Source organism: Drosophila tropicalis, unplaced genomic scaffold, assembly GCF_018151085.1.
Source record: "Drosophila tropicalis isolate 14030-0801.00 unplaced genomic scaffold, ASM1815108v1 contig_158, whole genome shotgun sequence".
Lineage (NCBI taxonomy): Eukaryota > Metazoa > Arthropoda > Insecta > Diptera > Drosophilidae > Drosophila > Drosophila tropicalis.
The window spans coordinates 7,229,307-7,248,641 of NW_027172602.1; the positions used below are offsets into that span (position 1 = coordinate 7,229,307).

At 36.9% G+C, this 19,335-nt stretch overlaps 1 protein-coding gene across 7 annotated transcripts in view; it reads left to right on the top strand.

Moving 5' to 3' along the window:
- sog (short gastrulation) overlaps positions 1-17,200 on the top strand; it is a 29,743-nt gene extending 12,543 nt beyond the window's left edge. For 6 of the 7 annotated variants that reach the window (XM_068303241.1, XM_068303243.1, XM_068303244.1 and 3 more), the window contains 5 exons: positions 5,534-5,643; positions 8,115-8,250; positions 13,539-13,598; positions 13,745-16,047; positions 16,145-17,200. In XM_068303241.1, coding sequence (XP_068159342.1) covers positions 5,534-5,643; positions 8,115-8,250; positions 13,539-13,598; positions 13,745-16,047; positions 16,145-16,393 — 2,858 coding nt within the window. In that variant the 3' untranslated portion in view covers positions 16,394-17,200. The remainder of the gene's footprint in view (positions 1-5,533; positions 5,644-8,114; positions 8,251-13,538; positions 13,599-13,744; positions 16,048-16,144) is intronic. The other variant, XR_011033849.1, reaches the window with a different exon arrangement.
- Positions 17,201-19,335: the final 2,135 nt, after the last annotated feature.

Below are 19,335 nucleotides of genomic sequence, written 5' to 3' on the forward strand. Positions count from 1 at the left end.
TGGCATCGGTTGTATTTGGTTTCTCTGTTTACATTTGTATGTCCATCGCGATGGTTTGCCTTTTTATTTGCTTTGTGGCCAAGCCGACGAAGTCACTTGTCTGTCTGTCTGTCTGTCTGTCTGTCCGTTTGGTCGTTTCCAATCCAGCTGTCATAAATTATCAACGCCCAACGCCCGGACAACTTGTTGTTGTTGTTGTTGTTGTTGCTGTGCCTCACGTTAATCAGTCATTAGAAATCTTCATTATACTCTGCCATGTCCCCAAAAAGTGCATTGAGCAACAACAACAACACCATAGAAAACTTGGCCTAGAGTTTTTGTTTTTGTTGCTGTTGTTTTTCGGGTGTTAGGAAAATAAAGTTAGGTGCTCTTTCATTTTATTTTTTTATTTGTTTGCATTGCACTTAAATAATTTAATTGCTTCTCAAAACCAACAAAAAGAAAAAGTTGAAGAGTTTTTTTTTTTTTTTTTTTTGGTGAACATTTTACAATTACTTCAAAAATATATTTAAATTAAAGTGCAAAAAAGAAGAAAGAAAGAAGAAAGAAAAGTTAGAAGAAAAAGTTAGAAAAAAAAATTGTTAAAAAATTAACTTCAAACAAAGTTTAAGCATTCTTCTTCTAGTCTTTTTCTACTCTTCTTCTACTATTCTTCTACTATTCTTCTACTCTTCTTCTAACCTTCTTTTACTATTCTTCTACTCTTCTCTACTATTCTTCTACTCTTTATCTACTCTTCTTCTACTCTTCCTCTACTCTTCTTTTACTCTTCCTCTACTCTTTCTACTCTTCTTCTACTTCATTCTTTTTCAAATTGTCATTGAAAATCGTTTTCGAGGGCTTTTGTGTTGAAATTCGCTTAGCAAAATATTGAACTAGTTCATTTGCTGATTAAAGCTAGTTCCATTTCATTAGTTCAATTTGAGTTTAGCTTTGGGAACTAGTTCATTGAACAAGTTCTTTTCTCAACGGGTCACAAAATGTGAGTTTCATTTTCGTTTTTTTTTTATGATCTTTAACTTTCATTAATTATCTTGATGTTCACCTTGATAGCCTTATCCTACTACGGCTGACCCCTCCCCACCAATTCACTTGACTCTCTCTCTCTCTCTCTCTCTCTCGCTGTTTCTTCTTTATTGTATGCCCCCCCCTCCACACACCCAAAAAAACTCAAAGGGTTTTTTATGGGTGTGTAGATCGATTTGGTTCAGTTCAGTTCAGTTCATTCATCGTTTGGCTTGATTGATTGATTGATTGATTAACCGATATACTGACTGATTGACAGTTCAACACTCGTAGCTGTCAAATTTAACCAAAAAGCAAATAAAAAACAACAACAACAACAGCAACAAGGGCAGCTAAACAATAAACATAATCATAAAAATTAAAAATAGAAAGAACAAAAAAAAAAAAAAAAAAAAGTCACCCAGTTGTGGTTACACCCACAACAACAACAACAACAAATCACCTCAATTTGTATAACCATCTCTCCGACCCTCACCTCACCCCACCACACCGCACCCTTTGATACCTTGTACTTTATAGATATATTCGTATTATATTTTTTTACAAGTTTCCATTTCGTTCTGAATTTTTATGAATTTCAATGTTGAGCTTTAACTTTTGCGCTAATTATTTTTGCAGCAATTAAAATACAAAAAACAAGATGAAATAAAAACACACAAAAATAAAACATTAAACAAGGAGACACAAGCCAAAAGACGAGAGAAATGCGAAAAGATAAACGTATTTCGGTTGCTGCTCTATATATCCCTCACACACACATACATACATACATACATACATATATGTATATATGTAGACATATATGCCCATAGTATATATGGACCTGATCTGATCTTTTAACTCAATTAAAAGCGCGTACGCAACACACAAATAAGAAAAATCGTCAACGGCCAACATTTTCAAAGGCAGCCAAAGAAAATGAAAAGCGAAATAAGAAAGAAATTGGGGGTAAAATCGTTGCGCCAAGTTGCCGCCGTCGTCTGCGTCGTCGTCGTCGTCGTCGTCGTCTGCGTTGCTTTCTGCGTCATGTGAGTCAGCGGCAGCAGCAGCAACAATGACAGCAGTGGCAACAGGCAACAGGCGAATGCGAATGCGAACCGTTAACGCATTTGGCAACAATCACAAATTTGCCAGCCATAAGATACTTTTGTTGTTGTTGTTGTTGTTGTTGCTGTTCCTGTTCTTAGCGGCAATAACAAATGACCATAGAGAAAGACCAAAGGCAACTTGGGTATCCACGTGTCGTTGGTGTTTGGCGTCAACCTTTCTTGTTGTTGTTGTTGCTGCAGTTGTTGAGTGTCTAATTAGCACATTGTAGGCAAAAAAAAAAAACAAGAGATAAGAGAATGAAATTTTGTTAGCCCATTTAAGAGGGATTATGGCCCACACTTTGCCCCTGTGAGTCCAAGTGTTCCAACTTAGCAAATTAGTTAATTAAAGTTTAAGTAAACTAGCATGGTTACTAGTTAATTAAGTTTACTAGACCCAAATTTGACCCCAAATATTTAGAAACTAGTTCTATTGAGGATTATGAACTAGTTCCACATGGTCTTCCCCTCAAAATTTGACTCAAAAGCTGAGGAAAAACATAATTTTGATTACCAAAAGGTTAAGGAGAAGAATTCTAGTTAACAAAATGCTTAAGAAAACAGTTTAAGAAATCTTAAAATCAATTATTCAACTCAATGGAACTAGTTCCATGTGAAATTAACAGCTAGTTCCGAAACAATAAGCCTTCGAAATTTGACTTGAAACTTGGGAATAATTTGTGGCCAACCATTGAACACACCCCCACCACCGCTACCCCCATCACCTTTGGTTTTCTACCTAATGCCTATGCTCTTTCTCTTTCTCTCCCCTCTCTCTCTCTCTCTCTCTGCGTGAGTCAATGCACTGCAAAACGAAAGCCAAAAAAAAACAAAAAAATACAAATAAAAATAAAGCACACCCAAAATTTATTTCTAGACATTTCGTCTTAAATTAAAGTTAAAAATATCAGCAACCAAATTGTACAAATTCTCCTATATAAATTCTATATAGATATTTCATATGTTCATATACAAACATACATGTATGTATGTATGTGTGTGTGTGTGTGTGTGTATGTGTGAGTTTGTTAAGCTTTTCTTTTCACTTAAATGCACACGTTTTGCTTGTCAAGAAATTATTCATTGCAATTGGAATGAATCAATGAATTTGAAAAATCAAAATAAACATTCAAATACTAATAATAATAATTGCAAACTGGAACAACAACAACAACAACAACAAGTAAATTGTTAAATTCCTATTCTCAGGCAGTTCAGGACCATAAATCAAAATTGTCTAGACCTAAAAACAGAGATGCAAATTTTTCAGTTTTCTCTATATCGGATGCATTTGGTATACTTTACTACCCCGCCCTTCCGCCCCCCCCCCAATCACCAACCTCACTCACAAAAATTTTGCAAACGCATAGCCCATTATCGGTCATGGCTTGGATTATCGCCTTATGAGTATATACATATATATTCATTTATTTTTTTTTTTGTTTCTCTTTCTTTTAGTTGATTGTATTGTACAATTTTATTTTACTTTGTTGTTGTTGTTTCTGATTTTTTGTGATTTTGTTTTCGCACGCAAATAAAACTGGCGCCAATGACAAGAGCAGCAACAACAACAACAATGCCACTTGATAAACGTAGCAGCGAATCGTTAGCGCCACTTATCACGTATACGCCAGAGCGGTCAGCTCAAACAGCAGCAGCAACAACAACAACAACAACAGTAATAGCAAATAATTGTCGTCTGCCTTCTAGCCTTCAGCCTCTTTTATATTAAAGCATAGCACCACCCATCCAACCACCCACCCACCCATTCAGCCACTCAGCCACCGATCACCACCTGTGGGTCTTCAACAGGTGTTAAATGAGCGACAAATTCAAGTTAAATGAGAAGATAAAAGATTTATTCCTTGAAATTCAAATGTTTCTCTCTCTCTCTTTATCTCTCTCTCGCTTACTCACTTCCTCTCTTTTTGATCTACTTTTATTAGTTTTTATTACGTTTCGTTTTACCTTATATAACAATGAGCCTCTAATTTGTATTTTATGAGTTGATTTTTATATTAGATTTAAAAATACACAGACACACACACACATGTATGTATGTATGTATATTCCCATTTTTGGTTTTTGATATTTTTTGTTGCTGCTGAGCTTTACATTTATTTTGTTTTTATGACTGGCGCCAAAAGTTTTAGCATAATTTTTGATTCTATTGAATGTGTGTGTGTGTGTGTGTGTGTTTGTATCGTCTTGTTTGGTAATTAAAATATATTAATAATTTAACGCGTTGCCACTTTGATTTGCATACCACGAGAGCCGCTTGTCGACCAAAAAAACAACCAAAATGAAACTTGGCCAAGTCCGAGAGCGGACGAGAGGCGCGCGCGCGCGCTTATCCAATTAACAAAAAGGCAAAATGTTGCTAATGAAATTGAGACTAACTCAAAATTGGATGCTGCTGCTGCCTCTCCCTTTACCCCTTTCTCTTTACCTCTCTTCTCTATTTACCCCACAAATTTGACACTTGTTGGCGCCAAGCAGCAGCGCCCCATCGAGAGTTGTTGCTGCTGCTGCCGATGCTGCTGCTTCTTCAATGTTGCTGCCATCGTCGTCGTTGTCGTCGTCGTCGTCGTTTGCTGTTGTTGCCTTTTTGCATTTGTAATTGAAAACGCTGCCGGAAGCGCTCAACGCCTCTCAAAAAAAACAAAAAAAAAAAAAAAACGTACAAACTGGCGCCACAAGTTGGCAAAACGATCTAAGATTGCAAAACGAATGAGAATTGCAAAAACGACAGCAAACACAAGACAGAGAGAGAGAGAGAGAGAGAGAAACCATGTTCATCATGATCCTCTACCCACCCGAAAACAACAAAATATTACTGAGTAGGAAATGCAATATCTTTGCATCTTTGCATCTTCTCAAAAAGGGTATATACGACAATCTTAAATATTCTTGAGCCTTGATTGTCTTATTATTGGCTTTATAACTTTTTTGTTTTCCAAGCAATACCTCTCAAATTTCAGACCCAATAGCCCAAGAGACTTCTGAATAAGTCTACAAAATTTCATCAAAATATATGCAAGGGTATAAAAACTTCGGCTTGATTAAAGTTGTTTTGGGCCCTCTATTATTTTCTTCCCTCCCCTAAATTGGTATTAGTTTTTGATTTTTGGTGCTTGGTTGTTATTGTTGTGGGCGTTTGCCCATTTAGTTTATGGTTTTTAAGTATATATCATTAAAATTACAAACCAAACAAACAAAATGCAACAACAACAACTACAACACTGGCGCCAGTGGCCTGACAAAGCCAATATATATTAGCTAGTATAGCAATTAAGGAAAAAACAATGCAATAACAACTACAATATATAGCTTAGACAACTTTTCATCAACTAACTAAATTATTATTTTGTCTTTACTTAATTTTCCGTATATTTTTTTTTTTTTTTTTTTTTTTGCAGTTACGGAATGTCAATTTGGTAAAGTTTTACGCGAATTGGGCTCGACATGGTATGCGGATCTTGGTCCTCCATTTGGTGTCATGTATTGCATCAAATGTGAATGTGTTGCGGTAAGTCAATGACTACAAAATTTTTCATCTAATTGTTAGACAAATCATCCGAATTTATCATTCACAACAACAGAAGAAAAAGGAAACAATCTTGATTCAGATTATGCTATACAAATTGTGGACAAACTAGTTCAAACATTTGTCTGCAAGTTGATTTTATGCACTTTATTTTATTATTATTTTATCGTTTGCCAAATTTAAACATTTCGACAGCGTCATCAACGACTAAAAGATACCCAACAAAGCCTCGATTAGTTCTAAAACTCAAAGACTATGCTAGACTATGTATATAGACTTAGAGCCATCAAACTTTGTATCAAACTACTTTGTTAACGTAGACTCATAGATAGTTTTTTCAAAATTGATACCCAAATTGGACTCATCAAAATCTATTAGTTGTAGAAATTTCATAAAAATCAAATGATAAATAGCCAAGATTTTGTTGACTAAAAAGCCAAGTTAGAAAGATAACTTGAAGTGGTTACATGGTATAACAAAAGTCGACACAATTTACCAAGTTTTGCAGTCGTTTTCAAATAGATCAAAGAGTTTGGTCTGAATGAGCTTAATATACCCATCAAGATGGCAACTAATAAAGCACTTTGCTAAGCTATAAACATGAATATGATCAACAACAACAAAAACAACAAAAACCAGCATGAGAAACAAATTAAGTCTAAAATGGGCGGGGCCGGCAACCAACCAATTGACTAATGACCGTCGACATTTGCTACAAGCCAAACGTCTTGCCAAAAATGCTGCAAAAAAAAAAAAAAAAAAAAAAAAATGCGATGCGAAAATAATTTTGTATGTACGCAACGCACCCAAATACACACACACACACATACATATGTTTATATATACATATATATATATATCTTTCCAACTTAGATGAGCATAATTTATGGCATTTCTACGCATGATTAATATTGATTTTAAGGCTCTGCCTTGTTTTTTTTTTTTTTTTTTTTTTTTTTTTTGCTTGATTATGATGTTGAGGAAGTAAGGGTTAGATGGGTTAGTGGGCGGGGGGTTAGTTAGTTGACAGGCGGCAGCCTTGCCAAATCGACAATTGTGTGTTGTTGTTGTTGTTGTAGTTTGTTTCATCGAATTACGCAAAATCGAAAAGAATTTGCATTGCCAAAATGCAAGAGGAGAAATTTCAATTCAATTTTTTTTTTTTGTTGTCCTCGATAAGCAGTGGAGTATATATATACAAATTCCTGATAAATCAGTGTATATATAAGCTGAAATATTAATTAATGCCATAAAGACTTTTCTCATGTTGTTGTTGTTGTTGTTGTTATTGTTAGTCTGCCATCAACCAGACAGTTCAAAAACCCCCCTCAAAAATGAAAGAAACACACACACACACACACATATATATAGACATATATATATATATATATGTATATAGAAAAAAAACGAATGTATTTTGACCAATTTGAAACTGAATTGGCCATTTAATTAGGCCTTTAAGTGCCTTTCTCTCTCTCTCTCTCTTTTTAGCTGACTTCATTTCATAATTTTTATTATTATTATTAATTTTTTAATGTCGCTTGCATAAAAGTCAGTTTTCGATTAATTAATTTAAATTTATATCAACTCATAAAATTATTTAAAACATGCAAAACTTTGAGAACATCAAAAAAAAAAAAAAATAAATAAATAAAAATAAAAAAAAAAGTGGCCAGGCGGCGAATTAATAAAAATAAAAAGCAAACACACACACACACACACACACAGAGGAGTGAGAGAGAAAGAGATATATAAATAAATACATATAAATGTCTATATTTATATATTTATCTACTATATATAAATATCTATTGATGTGTGTGTGTGTGTGTGTGTGTGTGTGCGTGTGTGTGAAGGGGAAAATCTAAGAATTCTGAAACAATTTAAAACCAAATTGCAGTTTCTTATTTTTTATGCCAAATGGCGGCGCTAATTAATTTTTGTGGCTAACAAAATAAATAAATAAAATAGCATAATGGATTTTCGTGAAATCTGACAGATGTATGAGAGATATATACATATATACATATATGTATATAGACATATTGAAACATATGTATATTAAGGGTATTCAAATGGAAAAGCCAAATCCAAATCATTTTTAAGTAGATATTCATCTTTCCATCTCTCTCTACACAAATCTCTGTTCCCATAACTAGTTGGGAATTACAAACAATTGTTCGTCTGTCTGAGTAAAAATGTTTTCTTTCTCGTAGTTTTCTGAAACTATTCCAATAGAACTTAGGTCTTCTATATAGCTCAATTTCTTGAGATTTTTTGTTCAGATTACTATAAGCTTATATCTTCCATATGGGTTGGGATCCTTTTTGTCACTTTGAAATGGAAATGAATATATTCAATACCTGATTTAAACATTATCATCTATTCGTATCTTATGTACTTATAATTATTTGTTCTCACTCTCTCTCTCTCTTCTCTCTGTCTCTCTCCAGATGCCCAAAAAGCGACGAATCGTTGCCCGTGTACAGTGTCGCAATATTAAAAACGAATGTCCGCCAGCTAAATGTGATGATCCCATCTCATTGCCTGGCAAATGCTGCAAAACATGTCCTGGCGATAGGAATAATGGTGAGTCTCCAAGTCAAGTTGATCATTTCTGGTTGCCGAATATTAAGTATTATCACGAACATGATGAATAATTAAGCATAACATACTCAGCAGCTGCCACATAACGAACAAGAACAAAATGCGAACAAGATGGCCCCCAATATTCATTTTTTTTTCGGTTTTTTGTTGCTTTTTGATACATAGTTTTCTGTTGAGTGTGTGTGTGTGTGGTTTGGGGGGTTGGGTGTTGCTGTTAAAAGGTGGAATGGTGAAGGGGGGGTTGTGGGTGCTGTGTCACCCCCTGTGAAACGCGTAAATTGTTTATGAAAAATTACTTGGCCAGAAATGAAGGTCAACGCTACGCAATTTATATTTCTTTTTTATGTCTCTGTCTGTCTGTTTGTCTGTCTTTTGTCGCCGCCAAAGCTATATATACATACATATATCTATATAGATGAGTATATCTATCCCTAGATACCAACAACAACAACAACAAAAATGGTATCTCTAGCATATATTTTTATGTATGTTCTTTCATTTTGCTACTTTTGCATTTATTTATTGTATATTTTGGTTGGTTGCTCTTCTTCTTCTTCTTCTCTTTATACTATCACGACTACTACTACGACAACTACTACTGGTAGCTTCTGTTTCTAGTTCTGTATTTTATCGCCTGAACGGCGCCTAAAGTTTCGCTGTTCTTTATGTCTATAGTTTGGTTTAGTATTTTGTGACAAAAAGGTCTCCCATTGGGGGCACACACGTGCCCGCACTTAAAGCAGTACAACTAAAGTAATTACTATACATAAATAAGTATGCATGACCAGGAAGGTCGTTGTATTATTCAAAGTACGATCAATGAAATTAATCGAATCGAATTTCTACTAACAATTGAAAGTTTTCTCAAATGAAGTTATTAGAAATCGTTACATTTATCGATTACAGATTCTTTAATTAGCTTTAATTAGTTGTCAATCTTCAAAATTTTTCAACTTATTACAATAATCGCTGCATTTATCGATAGATCGATAGGTTTAGAAGTATTTCAGATCATTAAACCAACTGATCTAACTGTCTCTCTGTCTGTCTGTCTGTCTATCTACATATAAACTCTACAATTTCTCAACTTATTACAATAATCGTGTAATTTATCGATAGATCGATAGGTTTAGAAGTATTTCAGATCATTAAACCAACTGATCTAACTGTCTGTCTCTCTGTCTGTCTATCTATCCATTTGTTTGTTTGTCTATATATATATTTTTGGTTTGTTTTGTTTTATTTCTCGAGGTTTTTTTTTGTTCTTTCTGGTGTTCAAATAAATTTCAATTCTATATATTTCTTTATGGCTATATATGTTATTTATTATGCCTATATAGCCGAAAAGCATAACCAACAAACTGAATCACTGCCAAATGCTTTTGGCTTTGGCTAATTTTCTGCATGAATTGAATTCACAATTAGAAACCAAAAAAAAAAAAAAAAAAAAAAACGTCTCCCTCTCCCTGTCTTTCTCCCTCTTTCTCTCTCTCTCTATTCTCTCTGTCTTTCCTTCTGTGTGTATGTGTGACATTTTTCACATAATCAGCCAAGTGCTGCCTGAATTCCAATCCCCTTTAGTTAGAAAGAGAACGCCTGGCTGACTGAGACGATGAGTGCGAGAGAGATAGCGAGGGGAGAGGTATAGGGAAAAGAGGTAGCCTGAGAGACTTGGAGACTTTGTATCCGACTCCAACTTCGTCTCTGAGACTCTGTGTGGCATGTCTGAAAATGCGCAAACTTGTTTTGGCCAAAGGAAACGGGAATGGTAATGGGGTAACAGAAGGAGCACGTCCACAACGGGGATGGTGGGTTGGGGGCGGGGGAGACCGGGCTGGACAGCCTGCTGCTACTGCTGCATCACATCATTAGTTTCCGTTTTGTGGCAATTTTTCATTTTTCTTTACTTTCATGAAAAATCACACACACAAAAAAAAAACCAACCGTTGACCTTTTCTCCAACCCAAAGAAAAGGCCAATGAAAAATTTTCACTTTTAGCATGGCCAGGGCGTTGCATCTAAGTTATGGGAGGGGGGTGGGGATAGAGGGGGTATAAGGAAAAACTGCCACGTCAATTGCCAACTTACCAACTTCCCAAAGCCAAGACCAACTCGTTTGCCATAAATAGTTAGAAGGCTGGCGCATACGGGCGCGGCTCTTGACTTGGCCAGGCAAGGAGTTTCCAAGAGATGGAGGAAATGGAGGTAGGAGCACACTCCCCTCTCTCTCTCTCTCTCTCACGGAGTCTTCTGAGGCCATTGTAAAAATATTTTTGCCACAACATCAACTGATGACGGACCAACGATCGTTACCAAAGTTATTTTTTGCCTAACTTGGATTTTTTTTTTTTGCCTCTACGCTGCCGCCAGCAGCTTTTGTCATATACATTTTTGCACAAACCACTGAAGGACAGTGAAGCTTAGCATTCGATGAACACATAAGGTTTTCATTAGATGACACTCTGCGCTTATAGTCCGATGTTCACTGTAGTTTTGCAGAACTTTGGGTTCCTTTTTGGCTTGCCTGTTGTCAGTGGCTTGAAGCTTGATTCTCATGACATGGCCATATAATCAACATCCCAAGCCTTGCGTTGCGTTAAATGTCCATTTTGGGTTCCTAGCTGGCCCAGCTCTCTTCCATCCTCTCGCCACCCACCCACCAAGCTCTCTTTCTCCATCTCTATCTCTGTTAATTTATGCAGTTTTTCGTTATTTTTTTTTTTTTTTTTTTATAATGACATAACTCGAGCATTTTAACGCTTATTAAATTATCTCATTTGCCGCTGCCACACAAAAAATAAAAACCCCAAGAAGAGGAAGAGAAAAGAAACGAAACGAAGAACGAATCGGCGGGCGGTCCTCCAGTTTACCAGTTACCATTTACCAGTTCGAAAATGATCATCATTATCAACAGGTAGACACAATAAAAGTTAATGTTTTTTGGGTGATGGGTGATTTCCATCGATTGGGCATTGGAGGTTCCATACTCTCAGGCTCTCTCAGATACCATTAAGCGTTGACAATTCCACTTGATGACATCTTCTTGTGGTCGTTTGTTTGGTTCCCTCTCTGTTAACCGAAAAGGATGGCAGACAGAGACACAGACACAGACAGACACAGATTTTTATCACTAGAGAGTTTCGTTTCGTTTCGTTTCTTTCGTGTTTCGCTCGAACAATAAAATCTTTAACTTTATCGCTTGCGGGCCATCATCAAAACGGAACTGTCTATTAAAAATTGTTAGGTTGGGCACGTTTTTTTTCAACCCCACCCCCGCCCTCTCCTTCTTTCTTTGTAGATTGTTGATAGCGATAAGGCAAACGAAAGAGATATAATAAAAATAGTTTTAAATGGGATCAATGCAAAGAAATATAGCGTGAGATAGAGTTAGAGGGAGTGAGACTGAACTATTTGCACTGCTTGCACTGCTTGGGAGGCTTTCAGCTTGTTAGGGCCCTGGAATTCCTATCGACATTTTCATAATGAGTTTGAGGGAATTTTTGTTGTTCTTGTTTACTTTTTTTTTTTCTATTTCGGCTTTATTTGAGATATTCTTTTTTTTTTTTTTTGAATTTTTTTTTGAATTCAATTGAGTTGAGCCCACATACCAAAGCATTGAGTCAATGCCAAGGTGTCGTTTGTCTCTCCACTTGGCTTTGTCGGCATCTTCGTCGACGTCGTCGTCGTCGCCGTCGTCGTCTTTGTGCTCACCAAAACTCATTTATCTTGGGCTTACAAACCAAACGAAACGAAATGAAACGAGAAACGAGAAGACTTCCCCCTTCCACCCCCAAGCCTCCAAAGAAAAGACAGAGATAGAACTTTAAAAAAAAAAAAAAAATTCATTCATCTGCAAGCAGCAGCCCGAGTCAAGGGCAGCAGCAAAAGCAGCAGCCTGAGATCTGCCAATAAGCCAAGAATGCAGAGGCATTGCCACAGACCCACAGAAGAGGACAACGCATCAAATTGAAAACGAACAAAAAAAAAAATGTGAGAAGCGAAGAGCAAAAGGCAGCAGCAACGACAACAACAACAACAAAACCTGGCCCCGGTCAGAAGTGGCTCGTATTAAGATCAGGCGATAAGATCGGACAGCAGCCGCAGCCCATAAGAAGACCCACACAAACCAGAGACAGACAGCGAGAGAGAGAGAGAGAGAGAGAGAGAGAGAGATAGAAAGGCCAGGGCCAGGGCCGAGTCTCAATAAAATGCTATACAAGGTGTCAGATTTGTCGCCCTTCATTATGCGATCTCTGGCGGCTTAAAGTCGAAGGAGAATAATGATGATCATTTCATGATCATGACGTTGGGGGTGAGTTGGTAACAGAATTGGTATTGGTATTCGTATTGGAGTTGGAGTTGGCTTAAAATAATCGAAATTCCAATGTGGCAGAAACTTTAAAGAGCCTTCTATATATATATATATATGAAGGTGCTGAAGTTTGTGTCGAACGAAATTCAATGAAATTCTATACCATATCAAAAGTTAATGATTTGCCAAAAGAAAATTCAAGAAAAATGTTGTGAAAGGAAAAAGAAAGAAACAAAATCATTTTTATGGGTATTTTTAGAGAATATGCAAAAAGAAAAGAGAACTAGTGTCGTTTTGTTTTGTTCTTGTTTTTAATCAGCTTTTGGCCCTCTCTCTTTCTCTGTCTCCCTGTCTCTGTCTCTCTCGTTCTGGCTTGTTCTTTGTGTTAGTGGCTTGGTCGGGCTTGGCCTGGCCTGACTGCCTGCGACTTCTAACGAACCTCGGTTTTGATGGCGTTGACTGTGATTTATGTGGCCTCTGTGTTCTTGTGTGTGTGTGTGTGTGCCTTTTGGTCTCTGTCAATCAAGTCCCCTGTTGAGCCCGGAAATGTGTCCACCTACTTTCACGCCAAAAACGAAAAAATACCTAAAACAAAAATGAAACCAAATGAGCGTGTCATGGATTCCTGGAAGTAGTTGTCGTAGTAGTAGTAGTAGTAGTAGTAGTAGTAGTAGGGCTACCTGCCCTACAAATTTATGCACGATTAATGAATGCCACCTGGGCAGTAGTAGGGCTCATCATATCTTTACCTGATTTTTGTTTTGCTTTGTTTTTCAACTCCATTCATGCGCATTCCCATTCATACATACATACATACATACATAGAATGCGGGGGACATTAGAAGGCGGTTTAAAATCTTTGAAGGTCTAAATCTAAATTCCATTTAAGGTCGATCTTATCGTTCAATCTGTTAATCATCTCCTGTCTCTCTCTCTCTCTCTCTCTCTCTCTCTATAGATACGGATGTGGCTTCAGATGTACCAGTGCCCAGTGAGGAAGAGGAGCGCAATATGAAACGTAAGTAGAATTGATAATTTCGAAAGACTAATCTATGTATGTATATTGTCTTGTCTTTGAAATCTTTGGCTTAATTTGAATTATTTTAACAAACATTTTCTGTTTCGTTTCCTGGTGGTTGTTGTTCTTTTGTTTTCAATTTGTAGATTACGCTGCGCTGCTAACGGGACGTACATCATATTTCCTCAAGGGTGAGGAAATGAAATCCATGTATACCACCTACAATCCACAGAATGTGGTGGCCACCGCACGTTTTCTATTCCATAAGAAGAACTTGTATTACTCATTCTACACCTCAGCGAAAGTGGGTCGTCCGCGGGCCATACAGTTTGTGGACGATGGCGGTGTCATATTGGAGGAGCATCAATTGGAAACCACATTAACGGGCACTCTGAGTGTCTATCAGAATGCCACGGGTAAAATTTGTGGTGTGTGGCGACGTGTACCACGAGATTATAAACGCATTTTACGTGACGATCGACTCCATGTGGTTCTCCTGTGGGGCAATAAGCATCAATCCGAATTGGCATTGGCTGGTAAAGTAGCCAAATACACGGCATTGCAATCGGAATTGTTTAGCTCGCTGCTGGAGCCATCGAGTATACAGGATCCTCAATTGGCCGGAGCTGGTGGCACTGCCATTGTGTCGACAAGCAGTGGAGTGGCCTCGTCCATGCATCTAACCTTGATATTCAATGGCGTCTTTGGCTCTGAGGAATTCGCCGATGCGGCTCTGAGTGTACGCATTGAGTTGCCCGAACGCAAAGAGATGATATTCGATGAGGTTCCGCGTGTACGCAAACCATCTGCTGAGATTAATGTCCTGGAACTATCCTCACCCATATCCATACAGAATTTGCGTCTCATGTCACGTGGCAAATTGCTTTTGATTGTCGAATCGAAGAAATATCCACAGCTGCGCATTCAAGGACACATTGTGACCAGAGCTAGTTGTGAGATCTTCCAGACTCTATTGGCCCCCCATGCCTCGGGAAGTGGCAGCACGGAGACAACTGCCTTGGCAAGCAATAGTCGCAGCAGTGGCTTGGCCTGGGTCTATCTGAATACGGATGGCTCGTTGGCCTACAACATTGAAACGGATCATGTCAATACCAAGGATAGACCGAACATCAGTCTAATTGAGGAGGGCAAACGTAAAGCCAAATTGGAGGATCTTACGCCAAGTTTTAATTTCAATCAGGCCATCGGCAGTGTGGAGAAACTCGGTCCCAAAGTCTTGGAGTCCCTGTATGGCGGTGAACTGGTTGTGAATGTGGCCACCGAGCATGACACTAGCCTAATACGGGGTCGCCTTGTGCCACGTCCTGTGGCCGATGCTCGTGACTCGGCGGAACCCATACTGCTTAAGAGACCCGAACATTCGCCAAGTGGTGGTGATCACTCCATGGGCATGGCCTGGATGTCCATCGACAATGAATGCAATCTGCACTACGAACTGACATTGAGTGGCCTGCCAGCGCAGGATATGCAATTGTATTTGGAGGAGAAACCAATTGAGGCAATCGGAGCACCGGTTACACGTAAATTGCTTGAGGAATTCAATAGTTCGTATATGGAGGGTTTTGGCCTCGGTATGCCATCGGCAGAGCTAATCAAATTGGAGACAAGTGTCTGCTATCTGGAGCTGCAATCAAAGCATTCAAAGCAATTGCTTTTGCGCGGCAAATTGAAGAGCACCAAAGTTCCGGCACACTGCTTCCCCATCTATACGGACAATAATGTTCCAGTGCCAGGCGATCAGAATGATAATCATCTGATTAACACGGAAACGAAATGCTTCCATTCGGGACGCTTCTACAATGAGTCGGAACAGTGGCGCAGTGCCCAGGATACGTGTCAGATGTGCGCTTGTCTGCGGGGTCAGGCCAATTGTGAGATTATCAAGTGTCCGGCACTCAAGTGCAAATCACCAAACGAACAGTTGATTCAACGTGATGGGGAATGCTGTCCCAGCTGTATGCCCAAGCGGGAGCCAACTGCCCTTGCTTCCGAGAGTGGTCGTGGCTGTCGTCTGGGTGATCAATTCCATGCGGCTGGCGCCAGTTGGCATCCGTTTTTGCCACCCAATGGCTTTGATACATGCACCACCTGCAGTTGTGACCCATTGACCCTGGAAGTGCGTTGTCCTCGCATGGTCTGCCCACCACTGCAATGCAGCGAGAAACTGGCCTATCGTCCTGACAAGAAGGCCTGCTGCAAAGTCTGTCCCGAGGGTAAACAGAGTAGCTCGAACAGTGACAAGTCGATGCCAAATAATCCAAATGTGCTGCACGATCAGGCCATGCCACGGACACCGGGACACACTGCTGAGGAGATACTAGCAGCCGGTGGTTGCAAGGTGGTCAACAAGATCTATGAGAATGGACGTGAATGGCATCCCATATTGATGTCGCACGGCGAACAAAAGTGCATCAAATGTCGTTGCAAGGTAAGCATTCAAAACTTCACTAGCCTTTCTCAATGTGCCCCCAAAAATATGCAAAACCAATTAATTCTCTCTCTTTTCGCTTTCTTTCTTGTTGCAGGACTCCAAAGTGAATTGCGATCGCAAACGCTGCTCACGTTCCACTTGCCAGCAGACGCGTGTCTCCAGCAAGCGGCGTCCCTTCGAAAAGCCAGGCAACGGTAATGATGGATCAGCGGTGGGTGGCTCAGGAGCGCCCATTGATGAATGCTGCTCGACGCAATGTCGACGTTCACGTCGTCATCACAAGCGTCAGCCGCATCATCAGCAGCAGCAGCAGCAACGGTTAACAACGAGCAGCAGCAGTTGAGCGAACAGAGTCAGCGAGGCTTCTAACGGGACTTTTTTGGCCAAGAGCCGCTCTATGCACGCACACACACAGACACATCTATACACACACTCACACACACACACATCATGCAGATGCTAGCTTATAGCAAATGTAAACTTGTATTATATATCAACAACAACAACAACAACACAACAACAACAACAAAATGGAAAATTTACAACAACAACAAGCATACAAAGTGAACGAGTTGCAGAGAAAGAGAGAGAGAGAGAGAGGGTGTAAAATTACCCACAGTGAGAGAGAGATAGTGAGGGAGAGAGAAAAACCAGTGCAGTTGCGTTAAATTCTCCAGCTTAGAATTTATCTAGTAAGCATTTTCTGAATTTCTTTTTTTTAAAAAAAATGAAATTTATTTTTCTTTCTTGCGTTTTTTTTTTATTTTTAAATTGCAAAAATTCGAAAACCCAAAACTGTGCTGTGTTTTTTTTTAGTTTTCATTTATTTTTTTTTTAATATTTTCATTACTATTTGTCATATGCATAAACACACACACATACATAAAGATATATACATATATATATATATATATATATACATATACTTGATTATATGTCCATATATATACATACATATATACTTTTCACACCCGCAAACACACAAACCAACTCCCCCCTCACCACATTCAAAGCAATAAACACACACACATATACATACATACATAGAGTATATATATATATAATATGTATATATATATATATATGTATATATATATTATTTATGAGAAACAAAATGCAGTGGGAAACGCATTTGGCGCAGAAAGCAAAAGAGAGAAAACAAAAAACGAAAAAAAAACAAAAGTGTTGTTATCGATAGATATTTATCGATAGATCTTTATCGATAGATAAGGAGAACCAAAAGTTTCGACTGATTGACTGAATGGCAAAAAATATGTTAAAAAAAAAAAAAAAAAAAAAATAAACAAAAAATATCTATATATATATATATATACATATATATATATATATGTATACATATATATCTAGTTTTAAGGCGATTCTTTTTTTTTTTGTGGAAATAAAAAGAGCAACGAGAAAGAGATAGAGAAGAAAGAGAGAAGAAATACATATTATACGAAACTTTTCAATGTGAAATTATTTTGTACTAATTGTTACTTACAAACACACCTACACACACACACACACACACACACATTGAAATGTTTAAAAGAAACATTTTTTGGTTTTTGTCAATTAATTTATGTACAAAATTTGTTTTAAAAGAAATTATACTTAAATATTTTTTTAAAATTTTAAACAAAAGAACACTATAGCAACAAAATGCCATGCACAAATATTTATACACACACACACACACACACACAAAACCATAATCATTAATAAACACGCAAAAAATACAAAACATTTTAAATCTAAATCTAAAAAAAAAAAACAAACAAAAACAAAATTAAACACACAAAAAAATTGCAAACACATTGGAAAATTGAAAAAAAAAAACCTTAAACAAAAACACAAAAAAAAAAAAAATGAAATTGTATTAATTTTTATTCTATTAAATTATTTTTTATTATTTTTTAGGTTTATTTTTTTGTAGTTTATATAAATTATACATTATATATGTATATATATATATATGTATCTCTTTATATATATATATATATTTATAAGAATGAATTAATTTTAATTAATTAATTGCAAAAACAACAACAACAACAACATGTACTAATAATTTTTAAAAATTTCGCAAAAAAAAGAAAGAAAGAAAAAAACAAACAAAAATCACACAATAAAAACATCAAAACAATTAACTGAAAAAAAAAAAACTTGCTAAACTTTATGAATGAATGTAGAAGAAGAAGAAGAAGACAGAAATTTAGAAAGCTTTTATTATTATTATTATTTATATGCCTCTACCAACAAAAACAAAAACAACAACCATTTTTTTTTTCTTGCAATCTAACAAAATGATCAAACAAAATCTATATATACATACATACACATATATATATATGTATATATATATATATACATACAAAAACCAACAACAACAAAAAAAAAATACAAAAAATATTTAAACAACAAAAACAGAAATTGCATTTTTTTATACTTTTTTTCTCTGGCTCACTTTTGGGTTTTTTTTTCTTTTTGTTTTTACTTTTAGAGTTTCCTTTATGATTTTTTGTCTTGCTTTACCTTGTACTTTTTGATTAGTTCCGGTCCCCCTTTAGCCACCCCCCTCCACCAGGCCACTCCCATGCCACCCCATCTACATACATACATCTCCATCCAGCAGAGATTTTTAAATTTCCGGTTCGTATCATAAAATCTTGGAATTAATTAAGGAAATTATAAAAAATAACAAAGAAGAACAAGAAGAAGAATGATAACTAGAAGAAGCAGCACACAAGTCAACCAGAAAGTCAAGACAATCCGATCTCATATTCAAACTCACAATTATTTCTTTTCAAGATGATCCCGAAGTGAACCGAACTTGGGTTTCTCTTCTGAGAAATCTCTCTCTCTCAAAAACTACTTCGATCTATGGCTAGACCTCATATATGTAGATAAATTAAAGTTTTATAGGCCAAAAATAAGTTCATTATTATTATAAATACATTTTCAGCTGGTCCACATTGCGTATACGTAATTGTTGTAGCCTTGTGCGTTTGATATATTGAATGTATGAAAAAGAAAACTTTTTGTTTCAACGACAATTATGGATAATTTAAAGTTTCATAAACCAAAACTTGGTTTATTATGTTCAACATTGCGTATACGTAATGAATGGATTATGAAACTTTTTAAAAATTGTCGAAAAGGTTAAAAGGAATTGCTTAAAGTTGGTCTAAACTAGAAAGAATTTGGTTTCTTAAGAGAATTTTTGTGAAAGAAGCCCGCCTAATTGAAATCCCCTGCCCCTGCACCAACTGTTTGTGTGTGCTT